Source organism: Talpa europaea, assembly GCF_964194135.1.
Source record: "Talpa europaea genome assembly, chromosome: 2".
In the NCBI taxonomy this organism is placed as follows: domain Eukaryota; kingdom Metazoa; phylum Chordata; class Mammalia; order Eulipotyphla; family Talpidae; genus Talpa; species Talpa europaea.
In genome coordinates, this window is record NC_140068.1 from 28775530 (window position 1) to 28801890 (window position 26361).

The following is a 26361-nucleotide window of genomic DNA, read 5'->3' on the forward strand; positions in this document are numbered from 1 at the left end:
ATTAAAATTGTTTTCATTTGTTTATTCTGCAACAATAGCCACTTTTGTGATTTTTCACTGGTACCAGTTTGTTATTATTTTCTTGCAGATCAACTGTCATCTGATGGAAAAGTATCTGAATTTTGATGATTCTTTCTGTCTTCAATCTAGTCTGAGCAGCCTCATGTACCCATGACCTATTATCCCATTTGCAGATTCAGAATTTGATTAGAAGATCTGGTCTGTTATGACAATGATTTGCTGTAATAAAAGGTTAACTGAAAAGCAGAATAAACATAAATAATTTCCACAGCTCATTTAGGGAATTAGAGAGGCTGATCATAAACTCAAAGTTTCAAAATTCTTAGTTGAGCACTTTCTGCTGTGCCTTTAGATTTTTGTGTGTTTTAAGACTAAAGAGTTTATTGTAGAACTGTTATATATTTGTAGTTGGCTTATTCTCCTTGTTCACTCCATTTTGCATCTTTATTTTGTTATGGAATAGAGTGCTTAATATGTCTGGCAGATTCTTCTTCCCTCTATGATTCTAAGTCTATAATATTGCAAATGAAATTTGATAAGCATCATAAAACAATGCTATCCTATAAGCAGTTTTAAGGATGAGAAGAAACACCAAAGGAAATAAAAATGATAATTTTATATTTAAATGAGATCTAGATCATTATTTGACCCTTATAAGTACGGAAAAGGCACCAGAAAATTGGATAGCAATTTTGAAGGAAATGGTAAGCTTACCCACATGTTTATAATTTATGTATTGTGGACTGTTATGCTGCTTTTGTGTCTATTAACCACATGTTTGTTGAGAAATAGTAAAGTTGAATAGTATGTTTGCAGATTTAAAACTGAATTTCTTACAGGGCTACAATATTTGTAGGGTTTTATTAGTTTCTCATAGATAGTATCTATAAAATTTAAGTACATTTCATGTGTGGGAAAGCAAACACTTTGCAAAATGTCGCACTATACATATGATAATAGGGAAGAGAGAGGTGGAAATATTTTCAAACATGATTAGATGTAAACATTTCCTAAAAGTGCTTGATTTTTTAGTTAGAAAACTTATTGGTAATATACAAAATTATGTTTATGTATATGTGTACATATATATGTGTGTGTGTAAGACTCTCCCCCCTCCTGCCATTTTTAACACCTTTTTTTCTTTAAAAGGACATTTCAGTAAATGGCTTATAATTTGTATCATGGAGTCATAAATGCTCTCTCAGTTGTAATGCTATGTCCATCACAGATTGCTTCAACAAATAAATTCTTTCCTCTTCACAGTTATTTGTAACCACAAACTAGTTTTATTTTCAGATAGCAAAAGGAAAAAATATAGTCAAGTTTGTTTATGCTCTCATATCTTTCCATAGCACCTCAGCAAAATGAGGTTGGTATTACATAATGGTCACTGGTATGTTTTACATCAATTAGACCAATTTTGGGAGAATCAGTTAGATTGGCTATGCAATCAAATTTGATTAAAATGGCCGTATTTATCATTTTTGTTCCCACAAAAAATGATTGGGCTATGACTATGAACAGTTTAAACTTTATATCAATAAAGAATTTTAACAACATATAAATCCACTACAGGTTTCCCAACTTCAAAAATGCTCATTTGACAAGATACTCTAATTTATCAGCTAGTAACTAGAAAAAAGGAATTTCAACCCTGGAATCAATCACAAATAAGGTCCTAACTTTTTTTCTGCTATCTGTTTTAAGCCTTGCTTTGTGGGCTCTGAAGGTGTTGAATTTCTAGCACCTTATTACCTGGGTATTTTATCTTTTTTATGTATATATGTATATTTTTTACATCATTGTTCATTTTTGTGCAGTGTATACTTTCTCTACTCAGGTGTAGTCCCCATAAAATTCCCTCTACCAATTCACCCACGAACCATCATCATAGTCCCTTGTGCACTTCCCTCCCCTGTTTTGAAGCCTATCCTCTCCCTCCCTTGCAGAATGTTTCTGATTTATATTTGCCTGCTAATTTTGTTTGTTTGTTTTTCCAATTTATTATTGTTTTTTTTTTTTCCTGATCCCTTATTTGGGTCCCTGATGTTCCTCCTATTAGTGAAACCATCTGATATTTTTCTTCTTTTGCCTTATTTTGATGAGCATAATCTTTTCTAGCTCCATCCATGTTGCTGCAAATGGCATGGGTTTATCTTTTTTGGTTGCCGAATAGTATTTTTTTCATTGTGTATAAATATCACATCGTCTTGATCCCGTCATCTGTTTTGGGGCATTAGGGTTGTTTCCATACCTTACCTATTGGAAATAGTGTTGCAATATACATAGGGGTGCAGGTACAACACCCTACTGATTGATAGAATATTTTCATGGGTATCTTAAATGGTTTTAAATGTCTTTGGGGTAAAATAATTGCATCTGCCCATGAGCAGAAAAAAATTAATTTCCTCTTGCCAAAGCTGTAATTATTTTCCTATGTCTTTCTCTGGGAATCAAAAGAGAATCTCTGCCTCAAGTTTCTGGGATCCCTTCTCTGTGGCTTTTTTTTTAGCCCTGTCCTCACATGCACGTATACAGTTAGAGATAGACAGGAAACACCAGTATGGGCACTGACCATTCCGAACATGCCTTGCTGAGAATGGAAGCTGGTCTGTCAGTTCTACTGCACACCCGCTGAATGTGAGTCCCTAGACTAAGGATATTGAAAACCATTTTGTGTTTTAACTGAAAGTATAATGGAATCATAAATTATGAGAATATTGAGAAAATGACAGATTGCAGATTCATATAAAACCTTGCTTCAATTTATGTATTTGGAACAATTTGTTAGGTTTACTGCGTAAAGTAGACTTCCCAATCTCTAGCTATTTCACATACCACCTCCTTCCTCCTACTGGTTGTTTTTTTTCTTTATTCTTAGCTCTTGAATGTAATTTTAATTTATTTTTGCCCCACAATTTGCTCACTTCTGCTCTCTCAACTCCTTTAATCCTTGGAAATAAAAGTTAAGTTTTCATCTTGGAGAAAGCATACACTGTATACAAAATGGAAGAATGAAGTAAAATATGTATAAAGTAAAAAATAAAAAAACTCAAAATAAAAGTACATGGTAATGGAAAAAAAAAAGGTTTTATCTTGGGCTTCTTACAGTTTAGATGCAGTTCCTAATGCTTCTTCCTGGACTGCATGTGTTTGATGTCCCCAGATGTCAATAGCATTGGTCAATCCAATATGCAGGACCAGACCACACTGAACAGGTCTGTCTCCTGAGTTATCCTTTTATTTCCAGAGTCTTCCTAACTATCATCCTCTTATTTTCTAGGTGTCAGTTTATTGGTAGCTCAGTTAGCAACAGCAGTCTTCCTGGTACTATAGGTAGATGTTCCATTTCAGAGCTACAGTAAAGCCTGGGTTCCAGTCTAAGCAAGAATATATAATGTTGATAATAGATATTGTGGACATAGTTTGGACTCTGTTCTCATATAGTTAATTAGTGATTTAACTCTCAGATTGCAAGGACTGCATGTGGATCCTAAACAGAGGTCTACATCAAAATCTTCAGAAAATTTTAATATCACATTATATAAAGGCAAAAGTATTTCCTTATATAGCTATGATGTGATTGGTTAAATATTGTGAGGGGGGAACTTATTCTGCTTAGCTGGTAGACTGTAAACACCTTCATATATATCATATAAGAAAGAGGATGTATGAGTTTGGGCACACATAAAGCAGAGGAAAAAGGCAATGTGAAGATGGAGGCAGAGATTAGAATGATGCAGCCATCAGCCAAGGAATATCTAGGAATGTCAATAGCACCCAGAAATTGAAAGAGGAAAAAAAGTTTCTACCCCAGAGCCTCTGCAGAGAATAGGGCCCTGCTGAGACTTGATTTCGAACTTCTGACCTTTAGAACTTTTAGACAATAGATTGCTGCTGCTTTAAGCCACTCAGTTTCTGATAATTTGCTACAGCAGCCCTAGGAAACTAATGCAATACAGAGATCACCCAGGGATTACTAAGGAAAAATGAATAGGCATATATTTTCCAGGCACTTTGGAATTACACAGAAACAGCCTCATCAGAAAATCAACCATGAGTTACTTAATTTATTAATTCATCACACATGTATTGAGGAATCACTGGAAATTTCAAAGGTGAGCAAGCAGAAAAACTGCCAAGAGTACACTATATAGCAGGAAAATCAGCAAAGTCAAGGCCTATCAGGGAATTAAAAAGCAAAGAATAGATGAGGAAGCATAACTTGGGGTTGTAGAATAATATTAAAGGTCATAGAAAGCAATCTAGAATTTATCCTTTGGGGTACAGAAAAAAACTTAGTTATTTTAAATAGAGAAGTTAAACTGAACTTAAATTGAAAACTAATTTTATGTGTTATGCTTTGTTTTTGAAATAGCATAGAACTTTCTCTTTTCAACAGGCATGCATAATACTACAGTCTCTCCTTGTTGCACTGTTTACATAAATAATTTGATCCCAAATTCCCCATCCATAGACATTTCCCTTTTCTATGTACGATTGTATCCACATACGCTACTATTTATCTGGCAACTAGATTACCTTCCCATTCTCTGTGTATGGCTGTGAATTTTGTTCTGGATAATAAGTATTTTTTAACTTAAATTTATATTGAATTCTAACACTTGCTTTATATTATATGAATATGAAAAATAGATTTCTCTAGAATTGCAGCATGCTGCATAGTGTGAAGTGGAGGTAAAGGGGAAATAGTGAGAATCTATAGCAGGGTAGAACTCACCCAGAGCTTTATTTTGTAGCTTTTTCTTTTCCTTCTTAGATGTGAGCAGTGAGCAGGAAGAAAAATATGTTTTCCTTTACTCTTCTGAGTTCTTGGTTGAGATCCCTTTAATAAAAGACAGATTAACAAGAAGAAAACAAACAACTTCTTTAGCATATAAACCATAAATGTATATATTTATTTTTATTTTATTTTATTTTTATATTTAATTATATTAATATTTTATTATTTTATAATATCTATATATTTATAAATGAATATATTTAGATATAAAGATATAAACCATATATATATACATCTTATATATATATATTTGCCATATATATGTACACGGTTTGTATACATATATACATGGTTTTTATATATATATACAGGAGATGCCCCAGGAAACTGAGTAACCTAAAGAGGTAACTTTAGAATTTAAGTTTCAATACCATTTTTTTTGAATTTTATTTTTTAATAATAAATTTTATTTTTATATTCCCCATACAATTGCAACCCCCTTATTTTGATCCCAATCCCTCCCCTCCCGCCCTCTACCCCCCATAGAGTGTCTCTGGTTCATAGTTTTTTGTTGATTTTGATTTTCACTTTTTAAAGCTCAAAATTAGTGTGAACCTTTCCTTTTGAAAATATTTTTAAGTTTTATTGATTGTTTTATTGATTTGCCATTAGATTACATAACTGTATAGTCTGGGGAGTACAGCCTCACACTTCCATATGTGACTGTATACCTCACCCTTTAACAAAGCTCTGCCAAGGCCACAATCCTGTGACCATCCCCTCTCCCTCCTCCTTTCCCCCCCTTCACCTCTGGTAGCCAGTGTGTTATTCATAGTCCAAGAATTATTCTTGTTTTTTCCTCTTTGGTTACTTATATTTCATAAGTGAGTGAGGCTATCCAATAGCTGTCTTTCACTTTCTGACATATCACTTAGCATCATCACCTCAAGATCCATCCATTTTGTCCCCAAAAGCACTGTTGCATCTTTTTAAATGGCTGAGTAGTATTCCCTGTTATATATATTCCACAGTTTATTCTGTCCAGTAATCTGTCCATGGACATGTAACTTGGTTCCCTGTCTTGGCTATTGTAAATGATACTGCTGCCATCTTAATAGAGAAATGGAAGAGGGCAGAAGGAGGGTAAATGATTTTTTAGGAAAGATGAATGTGCCCTTTGAAGAATAGATGGGAGGTAGGATAGTTTGTGACAGAGTTTGTTTAGTAATGTTGCTGGCCTTCTAGTTTCCTCTCCTATGATAAAAATAAATCTTCTATGGTTAATGAAACTCCCAGGAAGGGGATTTATGAAAATTGAGTTCGTTTTGGAGGATCTATCTTTAGGCAGATAAGGAGAGTTTAGAGTCTCTCTCTCTGCATTTTTCTGTTTTTTTTTTTTTTAAGTGCTTACAACTCAAAATAATCAAATTGCAAATTTGAAGTTACCATCTCAGTCATATTTAGGAGTGACTTGTTCTATTATCCTTCTAGTAGGAAAAAAAAATGAGGTGAAAATGATAAAGCTCCACCTCAGAGATGCTTTCTCCATCACCATCATACTCTTGCCTGAGAAGACTCTTTTTCCCAAAGCCCCACCCTTTGCCTTGCACAGGCCTCCTGTGAAAATCTTCCTAGCCTGCTCCATATACAGGGTGTAAACGGCAGCTAGGATTGTGTGAATCCCTGTATTTAAAAAGTAGTCTACTAGTAATAATCCTTGTCAGTGATATGAATTTGTTATGACTACAAGTTAAACACTAAGTTGGAAAATGCATTAAGGTTCTCTCTAGTAATACAGGGAATGGATGAATTCGCAATTGCTTATAATTCCTGAATGGAAATATCACTGATCAGTAAGATGAGTCTTTTTATTCTGGAATTAGTTTATATTTGTACACATGTGGCTAGAGCCTAAAATTCTCAAGCCTAACACAGTCAAGAAGTCTCAAAGATATACATATAAAAAGGTAAAATTGAATGTATTTCCACAGCTCTTTGCCAAGAAAATGAAAATGTTTGATGTAAATATTCTAGGAGCTGAGATTAGATGAGAATACTTAAGATACAGGTGGCATTTGAATACTTTTTACTTGGCTCTACTTTAAGAAATACAATACTCTGAAACATTTACTAGTGCATTTACCATCCTCTTGCAGTTCTGAACATCAAGAAAAGGTGCCAACTGTGATCAGTATAAGCCTGGAGTTTATGTAAATAGCCTTTGTCCTGAAGATATACGTATTACTTGAAAAAATAAAAAAACTCTGCCTATGGAAATCTCTTTCCCAATGAAAAACATTTAATCCCAGAGCCACAGAGTCCTGGCAGATTTCCCATATTTAAACTGAGTACATAGATATAATATCACAACTTTGTCAGCAATGAAGACCTAGACTCTGGAAGGTAGCTACAAAGAGCCAGGGAAGACTGCCATCTGGTGGGAATATAAAATTACTACAACATTACAAGCCACAACCTCCCCCTTGTTTCAGGAAGTATTTGCTTAAAAGCGTGAAATGATAATTTAAATAAAATGCCACCTTTTTAATGGGTATTTTAATTAATATCCAAATGCTTATTATTGTTTTATAAGTCCCTTTCTGTTTTTATCTGCTGTCTTACTTTTTTGAACAAATATAAAAAGTCACTATGAATATTTTTCTTTTATTCTAGTTCATTATTCCATTTTCTTAGCTCTTTATTTTCAAATTTTCAGTAACTGGATTAAGCCTTCTATACAGAACTCTGACTACATTAGGAGAGCAAGAAGAATATATAGAAGAATAACTATAATAGCAAGTTATGAAAGTGATCTGAGCATAGGTCTGAAAACAATGAGTCTTTATCCTAGACTCTAGTCTGGTTTACATTTGAAGATTTCTTTAATTTTTTGTACTTGGGTTTCATTTATCAGCTCTGGCTCTTTCAGTTTCTGTGTCAGCTAAGTTTCAATTAGGCAGATAATAACGACAGATCACATACTTGTATAGAGTTTTTTAATGGTGTGTTTAAAGGGCTTATATTATCCTGAGGCTAGATCTTGGTGCCATAATAGCCATATCAGTAATATTCAGCTCTTAAATACCCCTTACCGTCAATTTTGCTCTCCACCTTACTGAATTTATTCTTTCTTAAAGTAAATATAGGAGTGAGTTGAAGCATTTTCTGCAGAATTTCGAGTAGGGTATGTGTGTGTGAATTATACTTCATGACCAATATTTTCTCAGTAGAATTTAAGATCGTTCTACTTAATGTATAAGTTATATATAATAAAGCTAATTTCCTCTCAATACAATACTTTAAACATGCATTATTAAACCTCAAAAGAGAAATGACAGGTCTAAATTTTTAGTTCTCTATTAAGTCATATATAAGGGAAACAGACACCTGAATTCAAACTTCCTTCTCGTCTCTATTCTTGATACTTAATTAAGAGCAAGTATAATGATGGATGCTTTTCTTGACTGCCCTGGAGAATCTGGCCTGTGTTATTGTCTACCAACAACTCTGTCAAGAAAAATCCAGATCTATGTGACTGGAATTATTAATGATTTCATAAGTCGAGAATGTGTGTAGACTGATGAATGCTTAGAAAATTAGTGCCCAATAATCTTTTTTTTATTTCCTATATAAATTAACTTTAATAGCTCTATATTATGCCCATGATTAAGCAGTAAAAGAAAAAACTAAGTGAATAAATTCAGCTTTGCCAAAATTGCACTTATTCAAAATTAATTTTTCCATAATTTGTATAGCTTGACCTTGACAAGGATATTTATGTAAGTTTATATTCATATTCTTTTCTTTAATATTCCCCATACAATTGCAACCCCGTTTTGACCCCAATCCCTCCTTTCCCCTTCCCCCCAAAGAGTGTCTCTGGTTCATAGTTGTTTGTTGATTTTGACTTTTTTCTTTCTTATAGTTATTCTTTTTCCTGATCCATATTTAGGTTTTCTAGATTCCTTTTATGAGTAAGACCATCCAGTATTTTTCTTTTTCTTTCTGGCTTATTTCACTGAGCATGATCCCTTCTAGCGCCATCCATGTTGCTGCAAATTGCATGTGTTTATCTTTTTTGATTGCTGAGTAATATTCCATTGTGTATATATACCACATCTTCTTGATCCAGTCATCTATATTGGGGCATTTGGGTTGTTTCCAAAGCTTAGCTATTGTAAACTGTGCTGCTATAAACATAGGGGTGCAGGTGCTCTTTGGAATTGATGTTTCTGTGTCCTTTGGGTAAATACCTAGGAGTGGAATTGCTGGATCATATGGAAGCTCTATCTTTAGTAGGTTGAGGAATCTCCACACAGCTTTCCATAGTGGTTGGACCAGTTTGCACTCCTACCAGCAGTGCAGGAGAGTTCCATTTTCTCCACATCCTCGCCAACATTTGTTGTTGCTAGTTTTTTTTAATATGTGCCATTCTCATTGGTGTGAGATGGTATCTCATTGTAGTTTTGATTTGCATTTCCCTGATTGCAAGTGATGTTGAACATTTTTTCATATGCCTGTTGGCCATTTGCATTTCCTCTTCAGAGAAGTTTCTTTTTAGCTCTTCTGCCCATTTTTTGACTGGATTATTTTCTTTGTTGTTGTTGAGTCTCATCAGCTCTTTGCAGATTTTTGTGATCAGTCCTTTATCATTAGTGTTGTGTGCAAAAATGTTCTCCCAGTCGGTGGGGTTTCTCTTTGTTTTGGTTATTGTCTCTTTTGCTGTGCAGAAGCTCTTTAATTTGATGTAGTCCCAGCTGTTGACCATTGCCTTCACTATCACTGCTTTGTGTGATGCGTCTGTAAAGATGTCTTTGAGGTGCATGTCATGTAGTGTTTCACCTATATTTCCTTCTATATATTTTATGGTTTCAGGTCTTATGTATAGTTCTTTAATCCATTTTGAGTTGGTTTTTGTGCATGGTGTGAGGTAGTAGTCAAGCTTCATTCTTTTGCATGTAGCAACCCAGTTTTCCCAGCACCATTTATTGAACAAACTTTCTTTGCTCCAGTGCATATTCTTTGCTCCTTTGTCAAAGATTAGTTGACCATAGATCTGTGGGTTTATTTCTGGGTTTTCTTTTCAGTTCCATTGGTCCATGTGTCTGTTCTGGTTCCAATACCATGCAGTTTTGATTATTATGGCTTTGTAGTATAGTTTGAAATCTGGGATTGTGATGCCTCTATTCCCTTCTCTTTTTTTCAGGAGGGTTTTGGCTTTCGGGGTTTTTGGTGGCTCCATATGAATTTCATCAATATTTTTTCTATTTCTTTGAGGAATGACATTGAAATTTTAATTGGAATAGCAATGAATCTGTAAATTGCTTTTGGTAGGATGGCCATTTTGACAATGTTAATTCTTCTGATCAATGAGCAGGGGATGTTCTTCCATTTCTTTGTGTCTACTTCTATTTCTTTTAACAGTGTTTTATAGTTTTCTTTGTATAGGTTCTTTACTTCTTTTGTTAGGTTTATTCCCAAGTATTTGATTTCTTTTGTTTCAACAATAAAAGGAATGGTTTTCTTGATTTCTTCTTCTTCAGATTTATTGTTTGTGTATAGGAAGGCTATGGATTTTTGTTCATTGATTTTGTATACTGCCACTTTACTAAACTGATTGATTAGTTTAATTAGTTTTTCTGTGGAGTTTTTGGGGTTCTCTATGTATATTATCATATCATCCACAAATAGTGATAGTTTGACTTCTTCCTTGCCTATTTGGATTCCTTGTATAGTGCCCAATAATCTTCAAGAAGAACACATAGTAGCTAATTTTCCCGGGGCTCCCTGGGAAAATTATTGATCATCATTAAGTGAATAAATCTCCCCTAGCAACTGTCATTTGAGGCTTTCTGAGGCTCTCAATATGCAAGCCAAGTTGCTCCTGGTCTACAGAACAGAGCCTGTTGAGTCAGCATCAGCTTATTGGGGAGTTGTTTTCTTGCTCCTTGAGGTAACTCTCATGACTCCCAATGTTGACTTTGAAAGCAGCAAATTGCCTATATTTATTCATTTGCTCAGTCCTGCTGTTGTATTTACCCCTGCAGCATTGTCCAGAATTTATCTTCTTGTGTAGCTTCAGGAGCACAGTCAAGTCTCAAAAATCCTTCTCCTCGGAGACGTAGGTGATCTGGCTGTATCATTTCAGTTTAGTACTAACCACCTACACAAATGAGATCATTTAAGAGCTTATAGTGTACTTCCTGAAATCTACTTTTTTAAAGTCTCCTTGGGTAGTACATGAGTGTGTTACTGTCTTGATCTCAAATCAGCCAAACTTTTCCTTAACTTCTTATACTAGAAATTTCAAAAGAACATCTAGGTACTCACCACCCAATTTCATCAACTGTCAACTCAAGACTAATTTTTTTTCATCTATATCCCTTACCCTTTTGTCCTATTGGATGTTTTGGAGAAGAAAAAAAAGCAGACATTTCCTTTAATTTTATCAGAAAAAAAGTCAGTAGATATCTCAGAAAGGAAGGGATTCTTAAAGCAAAGAACATAGTTCTTATACCTGAAAATATTAACAGTAAATGTTTATCAAATATTATGATTCAAATTTGTCCAGCTGTCTCATAAATGTTTTCTTACAGTTTGAATCAGAATTAAATGAGGTGCATATATTGAAATTAAATATGTTTTAAAATCTCTTTTAATATATAGGCTTCTTCCTATTTTTTTCCTTAATTTGTTGGAGAAACTAGATTTGTCCGATAGAATTTCCCACAGCATAATTGTTGATTGTGTCCCTGAGGTTGCCAGTGAACAGAAGTGCAAATGGTTTTTCTTTTGCCAGTTATGTAGAGCAACTTCTGTAGAAACTGGAATTAACTGTGGTGTTCTAGTGCCATTTGTTGTTTTCCTAACACCTTCTATTACTAGATTCCTTGTACTTCACACAAATTTCTGTTTATCAGTTTCTTTCCTGGTCTACCACATACTATATGTTCTAGATGTTATATATTCTAGGATTATTTTGCCTGTGAGTAGGGTTCCTTTCAAAATATTCTTCTGACTTGTTTTTCTATAAATTGATAATTAAATCCTGAAGCTTGGTGGATTTAGAGTTGAATTTGGGGCAAGATGAATCCATTAAAATATCATATCTTGGGGGGTTGTGTATGTTTATAAATTTAGCAGCTTGTTGATGATCATTGTTGACACAAATTAGAGGGCAGTTCTGTCCATTAGATGTTGATTTTGTTTCCAAAGGTTCAAGTATCTCTATGACCAGGACACTGCATAGGTTTCCTGCTATGGGTTCTCAGTGGCACCCTTGATTTCAAATAATTGTGTTATTGTGCTGATTGGATGAGCCTGGTGAAGGTGTAGATTTGGATTTTAAGTGGTAAAATTAATATAGTAAATATGCATGTTAATTCTCACTGATAAATGCCTGAAATTTATATAATTTTATAATGCAATGCTAATCCAATAATAAATACACAAATACATCTATTTCTAAGATAAAAAGAAAAAAATGACATTGTATTTTCTGATTTAACCAAAATAAAATCTCACAAATATGGCAAGTATTTTTAAAAATTGCTTTAAAATAACCTGTTCCTTAAAGATAATACTACTAAGGAACCAATAAGAGGGAGAAAAGTCCTGCTGGAATGGAGACTGCCACTTGCAAAACATATAGGAGATGTTAATTTTTAAAAAAGACTTGTTTTTCAGAATATATAAAGAGCATTTACCAATCAATTATGAAAATACAAATAGCACAATAGAGAAAATAGATAAGATACTCATTTCATGAAATATATACTTCATAATTGCTAATATAACATTGAAAAGAGATTTAGTCTTCTAAGTCATGTGGGAAATGTAAACTAATACCACAATGAGATAACACTATAGAATCACAGAATGATTAAATAAAAATATTGGCAGTAATAAATCCTAGCAAGAATATGGAAAAATTGGAAGTTTGTATACTCTTGTTGAGAGTAAATATGGTAAACTATTTTGCAGGAACTACTAAAGCTGGATATCCACACACCCTGTGACCCAATAACTATATACCCATAGAGATGGATGGATATGTGTGAATATGTGCGTATATGTATATGTATATAAAATTATGTGTATAGGAATATTCAGCAGCATTATTTATAATAGCTGAAAATCATAAGCAATTCAAATTCTTCAACAGTAGAATAGATAAATTTAGGTATATTCATACAGTACATACGCTATGAGTTCAAAAGAAAAAATACAGGTAGAAACAAAAGTATACCACACCATTCAAATTATATAAAGTTTTCAAAGAAAATTAATCTATGATATTAGAAGTCACTATAGTGAGTTAACTTTGGGGAAGAGAAATTGGAAATTTGAATGGGTTGAGGTATAGGGGGCTGTTGAAGGCTATTAAAATTGTATTCCGGTTCTGGGTAGTAGTTACGTAGGGCATTTACTTTGCATTAAGTCATTGAGCTGTGTTTATTTGTGTATTTTTCTGAGAACATTTTATTCTTGAATAAATAAATTTATTTAAATATTGTACTTATAATTTATGCAAAAAAGTAGAACTGACAGTTTTCACACTTCTGATATTTATCCATCAGCACATTAGGGAAAAAAATGATGAACTAAACATACCCATCAAGATGTCAGCCAAAAAGTTGAAGTGATCAACAAGATTGAAATGGAGAGTTACAAACACTTTGACAACAAACTTCACCATATTTTTATATTGTATTTTATTAGCAGCCAAGAAAATGAAGGTATCATGATGAAAAAATATTTTAAAACCAAGCACTAAGAATATGAAGACAATTGTCTCTAGTTTTCAGTGCTGTTTATAATCATGCTAGAAAGTACACAATAGTACTTTATTGCCTTTAAAATTCATTAAAATTAGCATTAAAATTCATTTTTTCAATAGCCAGGAAAAAGTTATCATTATCTAGTTCTTTCTAAAAATGACTGAAGTAATAGCAAGAAGCAATGTGGTGACAAATTGAAACAATTTCTTTTACTGAAGATACTCTTAGAAGATGCTTAGAAAAAAATGCTCAAGATTTTACTATGCTAGTACATGTAGCAGGCATAGAATGTGCCTGACTCTTAGTATGCATATGATAAATGTTAGCTCTTATTATTGGTATGAACAAATAACTCATATCTATAAAGCTACATGAGAGTTCAGTTTTTTCCTGACATATTTATTCATTATGTTTGCTAGATTGTGTTTCAATAATGAAATCTATGAAGAATTTTTTAATGTGTTGGTGAAGACATTATTCTCTGCCTTAATGACTTGAGCAAAAATATTTCTTTATGACAAAATAAGTATAACTATTGATAGAGCAGTTGCATTGTCTACATATTTTTAGAGTGCTCTTGAAGAAAGGTAAAAGATGAATCCACACTGGTATTATAGGCAAATTAATAAAACAAAGGAATTTTAGCCCAAAATTTACAAATTTCTTCAAAATGTTTTGAATATGGCATATTTATAGAAGCAAAAGTATAAAATACAATAGGATTTTCTTAGCATTGAAATGGGAAATGACTATGGCACTCTTTGCTGATTATCTTATGATCAATCATTTCCCCCAAATTAAAGATATATTAATATTATGATTTATTTTGCAAAGGAAAAGTATTCAAATATGCCTCCCTAATCCATAATAAGTGACTCAGTTGTCTGTTACCCAGAGGAATACATACATACACACTCAAGCTGGCCCATCAGTTAATGGAGAATGCTGCATAAAACATTTTGAAAATGGGTGGTCTTGAAACATTTCTGATTTTATGTGCTTTTGAAATATTTCTGACTTTGTGCTTTTATGTGCAACCAATAAAACCTCTCACCTTACAAAAATGGAAACAAAGAATTTCAGTGGTCTTTAAATCCAATAGTTAAAATATTAATTAGCTACCTACTCAAATCTGTTTGGTTTTTAAAAAAGTTTGCTATTAAATAAGATAGGAATTTACCAGACAATTTCAAAACATCTTTGCAAAATTAGTATATGCTGTTGAAAAAACATACATCTTGACTTAGAGCAATTAACAATGTATGCTTTTTTCATTTGGATCCATGGATCTTTGTGAAGCATCATTTTTAGCTGTGACAACTAATAAAACTCAGTAAATAAATCATCTGAATTACTATATCAGGAAATATTAAATCAAGAAAACTATTAAGAAATTAAGAAAACTGTTCATTTTTCTCAGTATATTTTATAAATGAAATTTTATTTAAAATATTTTTGTTACCTTTAAGGGCCTCCCTGGTAAACTAGGGTTAAAACTCAGCACTATCATCACTATGTCCTGAGTTCCATCCACAGCCAGAGAGCTAACCCTGACCTCTCCTTTATGTCTTGCCTGCTGCTCCCCTAAACAGTGTATTTCTGTAAAATCTGCCTGTTTTGCTCCCCATTCTGTCCTAGGTGAATTCTCTCACTCCCTGCACCTCTCACTCCCTGACCTAAACCCTAATTCTTATACACATACACACACACACACACAGATAATGTTAAGGTAACTATATACATATTTATTATTTGGAGATTTTTACTTTGTTTTATGATATGAATGATATATTAGTGGGTAAATGTATATAACTACTTATGTATAAATACATATTTACATGATATATATGTGTTTATATATAAGTACATCTTTATATAATTTTATTTAAATATACATATATCACATTTAAGTTTCATGCTTAAATATTTTATTGTTAAGAGCACACATTCAGAATGGTTTAGAGATCACTGATTTAGAAGTAAGTAGGAAAGAGAAAAGATAGCAAAATAGATGAATTAATGAGGATCCAAAAGATGAGTATTATTGGAGACTGAGGGGAAAATATTTTTTTTAAATGATGAGGTGTTAAACAGAGTTATGTGCAGCAGAAAGCTTAGAAACCACAAGGTCTAAAAAAAGCCATGAGATTTCTGTCTAATGATTAGAATGTTATTGGTGAAAATATTTTTTGTCAAATGGTAGGAACAGAAACCAGATTCCACTCAAATACCCAGATAATAAGTGAGTAGGTAAAAAAGAAGAGGTTCAGTAAGAATAAGTTACTCTGCCTAGAGTCTGGCAGAAAGTGAACGAAGCAATAGAGATGCCTTGTCCAGAGAGTACACCAGAAGTTGGCAGAGTGATTGATTAAGTCTGTCAAGGGAAAAGTGGGAGAGAAAGGAGGAGTCACTGACTTTAGAAAGAGGACAGGACACATCACAAAAAAGATGAGCCACATATAGTACATCTCTAGGAGATGTGTGGGACTTGATTTTATTCATATGGCCACAGTCTCACTGAATTACATGATTAAGTAACTTTCTAAGTTGGAAGACCTATTTAAGATTGAAGAATGCCAGGTTGCTGCTGTGAGCTTGGTGAAAGAGGAAGATTTCATAAGGAAGGAAGCAGAGATTATCAAATTACTAAGCAGCACCAGGGACCCAGATGTCATCAAGCAGCATGAACAAAAGGAAAGTTACAAGACCTTATTTTTCCTTAATCTAGTAATGAGCTACCTTTGAGGAGGATAGAACAAAAGTCATTCGGGAGTGGTGGCAATGTGAGTAGAGCAGAAAGTCAGGGTCACATCTTCACAGTAAAACAAATTTACTGGAGCAGGGCAAACAAAAGCAATGGAGAGGATGATCAGCAGGAATGAATTGAAGATGGAGGGGGAAGAAGTGTTAAACAAGTGTGAGCGCCTAGGAAAGTGCTACAACTCAAGATCTTATTGATGGAAATATTCTGAGAGATCATGAAGTCCAAGTTCCAATTTTACTTATAAGACACTAACAGAAAGTAGAGAAAAATGTGTTTGACAGGATTGTACACATAAGGTTCTCTGATGTCATTTGACAAATAGGAGGACATAAGTCTGGGAAATAATGAGCATAATGGTCATAGATGGTGGAGATGACTAAAGGGTCATGCCTGGATTCTGTACAAATTTAGAGATGTTGGATGGTAGTGCCAGGTAATAATTCATAAGGAGGATGAGGATTAGGGTGTGTGCATAGAAAATGCTAAGAAGGACAACCTTCATGAGAAAGGATTTTACAAAAATGTTGCCAGGCTTGAGCTGACTTGGTGGGAAGCAATCTTCAAATTCTAGATCCTATGTTGGGTGCTTACTCACAATAGCCCAAACTTTTTCAATTTAAGCAAAACTTTGGTGGCAAGAATGCCACTTAACATTTCATATAATGGGAAGTCTTAAAGAAGTGAGATGCATTATATTCATCAAAATTACTGGTAGCTTAAATAGTATAACTAAGTTTTAAATTCGGTTGACAGAATCGATACCTGTCAAAGACTTATTTGAAAACCTATGTTTTAACACCCAAAAGGTTAAAATGATTTCGAATATAATTTTTAGGAAATAAATTTAGAATACTTTTCCTAGGTGCAGAATTATTATGGTACACTGCAGTTCCCATCTGCTATCTTCAGCAACTGTTGCTCTGCTGAACACTTTTCAAATGCTATTCATATGTCCACTGATTTGAAACTAATTTCACCAAAAACTAATCTAAACAAATAATGTGTTTTATAGTTTATTCAACTGTAATTTCTGTTCCTATAATTCAAATTAAGATCAATTTTCCAGCCTTTTGGCCACAGGTTAGTCTTAGAGTCTAAGGGTTATGATTTTCCAATTAATAAAGGAACTATGAAAGTTAAAACAATAACCACATGAATTATTTTTTTTCATTTGCAGAAAGACAAAATAAGGAGAAAGAAAAAAGTTTATACACAAAGAATTATCCAGTGTTCACAATATCACATTATAAGTACGCTGACCTTGGTATTCTGAAGGGAACACACTTATCACAGTATCTCTAAAATAGAAAATCCTTTACATATTCTCTGTTATCTGGAGTGACAGGAATAACAACTTTAAGGGCTGCAGGACTTCTCATTTATCTCCTTAAGAATAACAATTGCACAGATTAGCTGTCTATTCTGGCTGCATTTAAAAATAAGAATATGTTGGTTAAGCATTGCCTTAAGTGTCCATTTCATTTTTTGGAGAAATTTATAGAACATTAGAGTGGCAAGAAGCAGATTGAATTGAACTTGACGAAAGGGAGTGAAAAGATCCTCCACCTAAGTACTATAAAGGAAAATTCTTAAATGTGTTTCTATCAAATAAAGTGTGTGATTATGTTTAGTACTTCAAGCATCCAGGAGTTAGGTTTTAAATTATCCCAATCAACATGAGACCAGGAGAGTGGAAATTCTAAATATTAAATTTTCTAGTTCCCTGTTTTTCAGCAGGGAAATTAGAGGAAGATTCAACTAAATATATATATATATATATATATATATATATATATATATATACACACACATATATGAGTTTTTATAATGTCTTCTTGTAATATGCAACATGTTCATGAACATTCATATGTTCCTTCAAAGTGAAGGTTTGAAATAGTCTAAATAGTAAATGAAGAATTTCTTATCCAGAGAACATGGTAAAGTCTTTGCTATGAGATTATCTCTAATCATAGTCCAACTTGTCAACCATAAGTGGCCCCAAAGTATCTGCATGTTAAGCTATGTTCATGTAACTGTGACTGTGCTAAGGCCACCAATCAACTTCCAGCTAAAAACCCAGCCAATTTGGCCCCACTTGAAGAGCGAAATGTGCATATTTGAGGGGAAAGAACGCTCACCAAAGAAAGTAAGTGATGTCAATTAGGAGGCTTCCCTGGGAGGGCCACAGCCTGAAGCTTCAGGAAAAGTAAGAAAGGCAGAAAGGGCTTCTAGTGGACTGAGCCAACCATAGACCTGGACAACTCCCTGCAAATGACTACTTTTCTGCAAGAGGAAGAAAGTGTGTGGGTTATGTGGAACAAGCTCAAAATCACTCCCTTTGAGTTGCTATAAAGAACACATTCTGTGCGCAAAAGGCCTAGTACAGATTCATACTGACATGAAATCTAAAATAAGTGTCTGATAAACAGGACTATTTATATGTCCAAGTAATGTTAGATTATTTTTTAGTTTAAATTCTCTCTCACTTGTTTAAATTTTTTGTCAGAAAAATCAAAATTTAATTGGATCTTTATAATGCACAATGAGAAATGTATTAATTTTGTAAAAAAAAAAAAACTTCTAAATTATTTATGGCGATTCAACCATATATCACATGAAGGAAAACACATATACATGAGAAGAAAATTTACATAGAGGATGACATGTTATCCTAGAATGATAATTTGAGTGTAAACAGCAAACCTCTACTTCTTATAATTGGATTTTGATCATTATTTTTTAATTTTAATATATAGTCTCTGAATTGCCTTAATTTTGTTTTCATTTTAAATTGAGTATCATTCTGGGGAACAAAGTTAGTTAAAGAGAAATATTTTCACAAATAGCATTTGAACTTACACTCCAAGTACCATTTAAGTCTACTTTTCTGAAATAGTACAGGTGATGGAAAGGAGCAATTGTTTATATAAGGAGAAGAGGTCCTTTTTTTTTTTTCGGCCTGTTTGGAGAGTGATGGATATTTTTACAAAGTAAAAAGTAAAGTGCATTATCTGGGATAGTTCATGTTGTTTATTTTTTTTAAATGTTTAGATTTGATATTTCCTTATTGCAGTAAAATTGGTTTTTCAGGTTGTTCATGATTTAGATGTATAAGATTCTTTCACACTCTACCACACACATCCACCACTAAGGCACCCATAGACCTGACCACTGTAGTCCATTGCATGCCCTCCCCACTTTGCCGTCCTCCTTTGCCCTTCATATAGTTTTAAATGTAAATGATATTTAATTCCTGGATCAAGATATGCCCTATGTGGATTTCTAAAGAGAAGCAAGCCTATTTGCCTTGAGAAGGAGCATAAAGTGAATAAAATCATGAACTGAGAATCTCAATGAATTGTTTGGAAAAGAATGATTTTTACCCAACAATGTGGTGTTAGGTATGCAATGATAGATGAAGTTGAAAAAAATCTTTTTTTCATGGTTAAATTTTTTGTAATAATTTCTTTGTTTCTTTGTGACAAAAATATTCAGTACCTTGTAATTGAATCGTTGCTTTCTGCAGGATCACTAAAAACATTTTGCAAACTATAAGCCAAGAAAAGCATGAAAATAATTTAATATTCATTTTATATTTGCAGACAAGATTCTAATGCTTCACATCTGTGACAAGTTAAATAGAAATTACACGAAATAAATACTTTATTTTTAGAAGTGTACCTATAGAGTGGTCAACAAAGGCCCTGCACATGCCCATTCATATTTAATCTACATTTTTCTCTATTCTTGCTAACTTGCTATTCTTGCTCTATTCTTGCTATCTTTCTCATTTTCCTTTGGACTTGATCTTCAGGTTAAAGACTGGACCTCATTGAAGCAGTGCCTCACTGAGAGTTTTATTTCCTCCATTATTGTCATGCCAAAATTTCAATGCTGGGGAATATGGGCACACTGTAACATACTCAGTTCTGAAATTCTCACCTCCCCTAACACAACCATTCTTTGGTTTATAGTTTTCATAGATAGTGATCAATATGCCTTAAACCAAAGAAATGTATGAGATACTATATAAACCACGGTGTTTTCAATGATTGCAGCAATGAGTTTATTTAAAAGCACAGAATTTGCAATATGTGTTGTTGGGTTTTTATGGATACAACAAGTTTAGTATCACATGTCTTTCAACAATATAATAAGTATTATGTACAGAGTAACCTGGATACCACTCCTAATGTGAACATGTGACTATATTGTAGCAAGTGGTTAGCTGTTACAAGAAAAAAATCAGAAAACATAAGTCTATATTTTAGTCATGGATTTTGCCATCCATTTAATTTGTAGTTATCTATTTCATTTTATATTTAAAATATATTTATTTTATGTTTAAAGCACTGAGAAAAGGACTGAGAACAGTGAATAAGGTTGACACAGTATTCATTAATAAACAAGAAGGGAGATGGTACCCAGCTAGTTGGAAGGATATCAGAGCAGTAGGAATGTCAGAGCAGCAGGAATTACTTGCAAACAGGTACAGATGCAGTGAACAGCACAGTAGTGAGGATTAATTTCAACCCAAGGGATAGAGGATGTGAAGGAACATGCAACCCTCTCATTTGCCAAAATTATCTCCTCAGTGAAGAGTGGAAATTTACTCAAGGTGGGAAGGCAGTGACATTAATCTGAAAGAAATTTGTGTAGGGAGTCAAAATTGCAATTGTTGCATTAGCAAAATTCTGAAGCCCCAGTAGAAGAATGTGATAGACAGGAAAGAAGACACATAGCACATACATACACTCACCTGTCCACCACCACCACCCACCCCCCACTCACACACAGAATGAAATGGGTGCATTGAGATTTAAGTGAGGGCAATTTGCCAGCGAAGAAAATAGCATGGTGGGAATTTATTTTAGCAGAAAATCAGTACCAGAGGATGGTGTGGAAACCCAGAAAAATGTAGTGAGGGGCTGGCTAAACAAGTTTGAGAGGATGTGACATGTTCTGTAACTTAAGAGACATTTATCTCCCTTTACATTAGGACCAGCAAACAAGAGCTTAAATGTAATAAATAAAGCAAAGGAGCGATGGAAAAATCTGATAAGGTTTGACTAAAAGAGGCCACAATGTGGGAACTGCCTAGAGCAAAATGGGGTTCTTAACTATTGAAATGCTACGGTTTGTAAAATGTCCATTCTGCTAGAGGTTTGCAGCAAAAGAGCTGGCCTTTGTAAGAGGTCATTTTCTCTCCTCAGCCTTTCATGTTGAAGGTTTCAGATTAAAAGATTTTACCTAAATTCTACATTTGTTCTTTAAGTCTGGGATATAAATATACATAATTTACATGAGCTTTCTACATCTTTCCCTCACTGTTTTTTAAAAAAGATTTATTTTTTTTTATACATACAAAAGCTGGGGTATCAGCCAGAGGCATTGGGGGTGGTAATGAGAGGATTCACCAGAGACAGAGTGGGAGCAGAACCATCAGATTGACTGAAGTACACTGCTGAGAGGAGCAGCAAGTGAGACAGGAAGGTCTGCTGTGCCATGTGGGTAGCTCCCTGGCCAGGCATTGAACTCGTGCTGCAGTGGCTGCTGATAGCTTCATATTGCTGAGATTGTACCACCAAAGAGGCCCTTCCCCTCACTCCTCACTGTTTTAATACTATCAGTTGAATTTGGCATGAAAAACTAGAAGTTACATTTCTTCTTTCAATCTAGTTTATTGCTTAGGACAAAGGAACTATGACTATATTTTTGTCTAATAACTTGAAATAATATATTTTCCAAAGGTATCTAATTCAAAATCAGGAGAATACTCCAATGCTGGTTGACTATTTCCTTTCAAAACTTTGTGGTAATACAGACTTGACAATAAATTTAAAAATTATTACTGAATTATGAACTCACGTTTTTGTTGGCTGTGGATGAGTCACATATAAACAATAGTGATTTAGTTCTGATTAAAACTAATATTCAAACTAATCTTTTGAGTTGCCCCTGAAAGTGTCAATAGAATCCCATCCTTTGTTATTAGAAAAGGAAATTGACAATTATAACAGATGACTTACCACACTCTATTTCTCTGATTACATAATCTGAGAAATTGTGCCTTGAACAAGTTAGTCTGAGACAATCTTACTTTTATATTTGTATTCTCACACTACGCCAAGTGTCAATGATACAGATAAAAGGCTGTTAGATATACCAGTTATCTATTGCCACACAATGTGGCATACTCACTGGAAAAACTCAATGGCATACAACCAGAAACACATTTATCTGATTTATGTGTCTGCTGGGATTCAGTTGACCTGAGTGAGTTGCCACTAACCTAGGTTATGTTTCTCTAGTCTCTTGGACTCCTTGGTTGTTGATTGCCTCAGTTCAGATGACTGGCTAACCAGATTCTGCTGTCCTGCTCAATTTCTAGCAGCCTAATCTAGCATGTTCTCACAATATAGTAAAAGGAAAATAATAAGCAAAACCAGTTGTCGCAAGCATCTTTTAAGTCTCTGGCATGTGTTTTGATCATTCATTTGTCCAGAAGAAGTAACCTGGATGAGCCAAAAGTCAGAGTAGGAAGGAACTGCGAAATTACATAGAAAGGACAAAGATATAGAGAGAGGTGAATCACTGGGGCTGTCGGTGCAACCAGCCCACACAGTGACCTGAAGAGCACTGGATGAGGTGTTAGGAGACATATTCCAAGGCCCAGCACTGTTCACTTTGGTAACTTGAATTATTTAATCATGCTAGACTCTAATTTCCTTATTGACCCTTTGCAAGCTTTAAAAGTCTTCAATTTGAACTTTTAGACAACTTTTTAGTGATTTAATGCTATATGAAGTCTGCAGGAGAAATTTAGGGAAATTTGTTCATTAAATATTCTTTAGTATGTCAACATTTCCAGTAAGGATGCCCTAAATTGACTAATTTTGACTCTGAATCTTTCAGTATTTTGTGTCCACATTAAGACTAAAAAGATCCTTATCTGGGTGTGAAATAAAGTGCTGAAAATTCAATTTCCTGTGTAGGTTGTGGGTTTTTTATTGTTTTTTTTTTTTTTTTTTTGCTCCTATCCTATTTGATGATTCCTTTGAAGCATACCATGTAAATTGACTAGAAGGGGGCCTCCCTGGTGATGAAAGGGGTTACGTGTCAGCACTATGAAACAATCTGCAGCCACCGCAGCATGAGTTCAATCCCCAGCCAGGGAGCTAATCTACATGGCACAGCAGACCTCTCCTGACTAGCCCATTGCTCCCCTCAGCAGTGTGTTTCAGTTAATATGCCTGTTTTGCTCCCCACTCTGTCTCTGGTGAATCCTCTCACCCCTGCACCTCTGGCCTGTACCTCACTTCTTGTATGCATAAATAAATCTTTAAAAAATAAATTGACTAGAGGATTTTTATAAAGTTTGCATAATGCTAATAAAAATGTAAGTTGTTTTAAAATAGATGTTATATCTGCTCTATATAAAGAATAGCCAATACAGAAATGAGACCTGTTCTTCATTGTGCAATATGTAATTCTATAATGTATGATGGAATACTAGGCTATTTAACTGCAAGAATAAAAAATGAGTGAAAATGTTTAAAATGAAAACTATTTTATGATCTTCATAAGAGGAAAATTGTATCTGCAAATGTATTTGAAGATGTTTTGCTGTGTCTGAGATGACTTCTTAATCTAGTCACTCAGATTGCCTCAAACCTCCACAACTAGCTTACCAAAACATATTGATGAAAATATAATTTGTAACTCCCTTTGACATTTAGAGTGTTCTGTTTCAGATATACAAAAATAACTTGCCATATGATAAATCTTTATTCTTGTCATCTCTGGGAAGCATTTATTTTGGAGGGATAATTTACTTGTGAAATCAATCACTCTGGCCTGTGTCATTTCAGAACCTCCGTGTAGACATATCGAAGAAACTACATTCAAATCAAGATGGCCTGGATTCAAAAGTACCAGTTGGTTGTCAAAATGATTTGGTCAGTCTGGAGAAGGAGCAGCAAGAGTGAGGCAACTGCAGTAGCAGGTACTGGTGTAACCATGGGTGGGTTAAACCACACAAAATTGCTTCTAACTGCTTACATGATATGTGCTCAATCTACAGATTCCTGTGACCACATATCGTTTGGAATATATGACTCGAACAAATGAACTCCTGACCTGCAAATCTCATTGCAATGTTGTTTTAAGTACAGCACTAAACACTTGCAATAATGATAAATCTGCTCATTGTTTGCTGTTATTAGACTTTTCTCCTCTTATGGTTTTTATGGCCAAAAGAGTGGTTTTTTTAGGATTCCTTATATTATCATTAAAATAATATTTTGAATTTTTCTGCTAGAATTAACAAGAATTACTTGAGAAAAGTTAAAATCATTGAGATGTTTTTAATTTAAAGAAGTTTCAGTTAAAAATGTTGGCGAGGGTGTGGAGAAAAAGGAACTCTTCTGCACTGTTGGTGGGAGTGCAAACTGGTCCAACCACTATGGAGAGCTGTGTGGAGATTTCTGGACCTACTAAACATAGAGCTTCCATATGATCCAGCAATTCCACTCCTAGGTATTTACCCAAAGGACACAGAAACATCAATTCCAAAGAATACCTGCACCCCTATGTTTATAGCAGCACTGTTTACAATAGCTAAGCTTTGGAAACAACCCAAATGCCCAAAAATAGATGACTGGATCAAGAAGATGTGGTACATATATACCATGGAATATTACTCAGCATTCAAAAAAGATAAACACATGCAATTTGCAGCAACATGGATGGCGCTGGAAGGGATCATGCTCAGCGAAATAAGCCAAAAAGAAAAAGAAAAATACCGAATGGTCTCACTCATAGCAGGAATCTAGAAAACTTAAATAAGGGACCAGGAAAATGAATATAAGAAAGTGAAAATCAAAATCAACAAAAAACTATGAACCAGAGACACTTTTTGGGGGGTGGGGGGCGGGAGGGGAAGGATTGGGGTCAGAATGGGGCGTCTGCAATTGTATGGGGGAATATAAAAATAAAATTTAATATTAAAAAAAAGAAGTTTCAGTTAAGTAATCTAATGCAGATCTGAATTGTGACAGTTGAGTTTATAGATTTGGTAATTTGATATTTTCATCTCTACTGAAAGCAAAACAAGTGCAAATGGACATGTGGAGAAGTTGATAGCATTCAATTAAGCCACCCAAACTAACTTACATATTGTAGAAATCTGGGATGAGTTAGCAAAGGAAATGAGAATTTTCTTTCTTGGCTCTATTTTAGACTCACCAAAGCAGCTCAATTTCTATTATACTTTATCTTTGAAACTTCACATTTCATTTGTAGGAAAATTGAGACTGTGATTATTCTTAAGCATATGGTTTGTTCCTTTCTCCTCCTTATTTGGTTTTGTAGCTAGCACTCTTTCCCTCCAAGGGCATGTAAAAGTCAAAATACTAGATATAAAGTCTCAGAAGTGTTTCTGCTGAAATGCCGTCTCTATAATCTGGGTTCTTTCATGTAGTTAGCTTACTGGCTTCTGACACTCCTATAAAAATATCCCATAGAGCTTTTCTTATTACCTTTTCATTGACTCTCCCTGAGTGATAAAAATGAAATTCTGTAAAGGACTTTGAAAACCATGCATATTGCATTTCCTCCAAATTTCAATTACTAATCAAGTGTGACTATAAAAGAAACAGCTACTACAGTGAAAATTGTTGCAACATGTTGAGTCTCAAGCCATTATTAATTTATTGGGAACTTAAGATTATGGATCCTAAAGAGTGCCAGATAATACAATTCCTGAGATCAAAGTTTTTGTTTCAATCACAGGAAAACTTGTTTTCTGATCTTTCCCTATGTGTACAACTTCCTGGGATGGAATGTGACAGCCCCAACTTTGTGTCCCAAATGAATAGAGCAGAGTCTGTTGCCACATACCAGGGCAGTACCTGCTTCGAACCTACTGCTTTTAAAGGATTATTTTAAGAAAAAGAGGGGCTAGAATTAAAGTAGTAATTGTAGGCAAGTGAGATTTCCTAACTTTATCCAAAAGAGTACAATGAGCCCTCCTGTCTTAGGTTAATTTTAAC

General features: G+C 34.1%; 1 protein-coding gene across 2 annotated transcripts in view; it reads left to right on the forward strand.

Moving 5' to 3' along the window:
- Positions 1 to 24297, forward strand: part of THEMIS (thymocyte selection associated) — a gene marked incomplete at both ends in the record, with an annotated part of 142487 nt that extends 118190 nt beyond the window's left edge. For both annotated transcript variants that reach the window (XM_084259568.1, XM_084259569.1), the window contains one exon: positions 24181 to 24297. In XM_084259568.1, coding sequence (XP_084115694.1) covers positions 24181 to 24297 — 117 coding nt within the window. The remainder of the gene's footprint in view (positions 1 to 24180) is intronic.
- Between the last annotated feature and the right edge of the window lie 2064 nt (positions 24298 to 26361).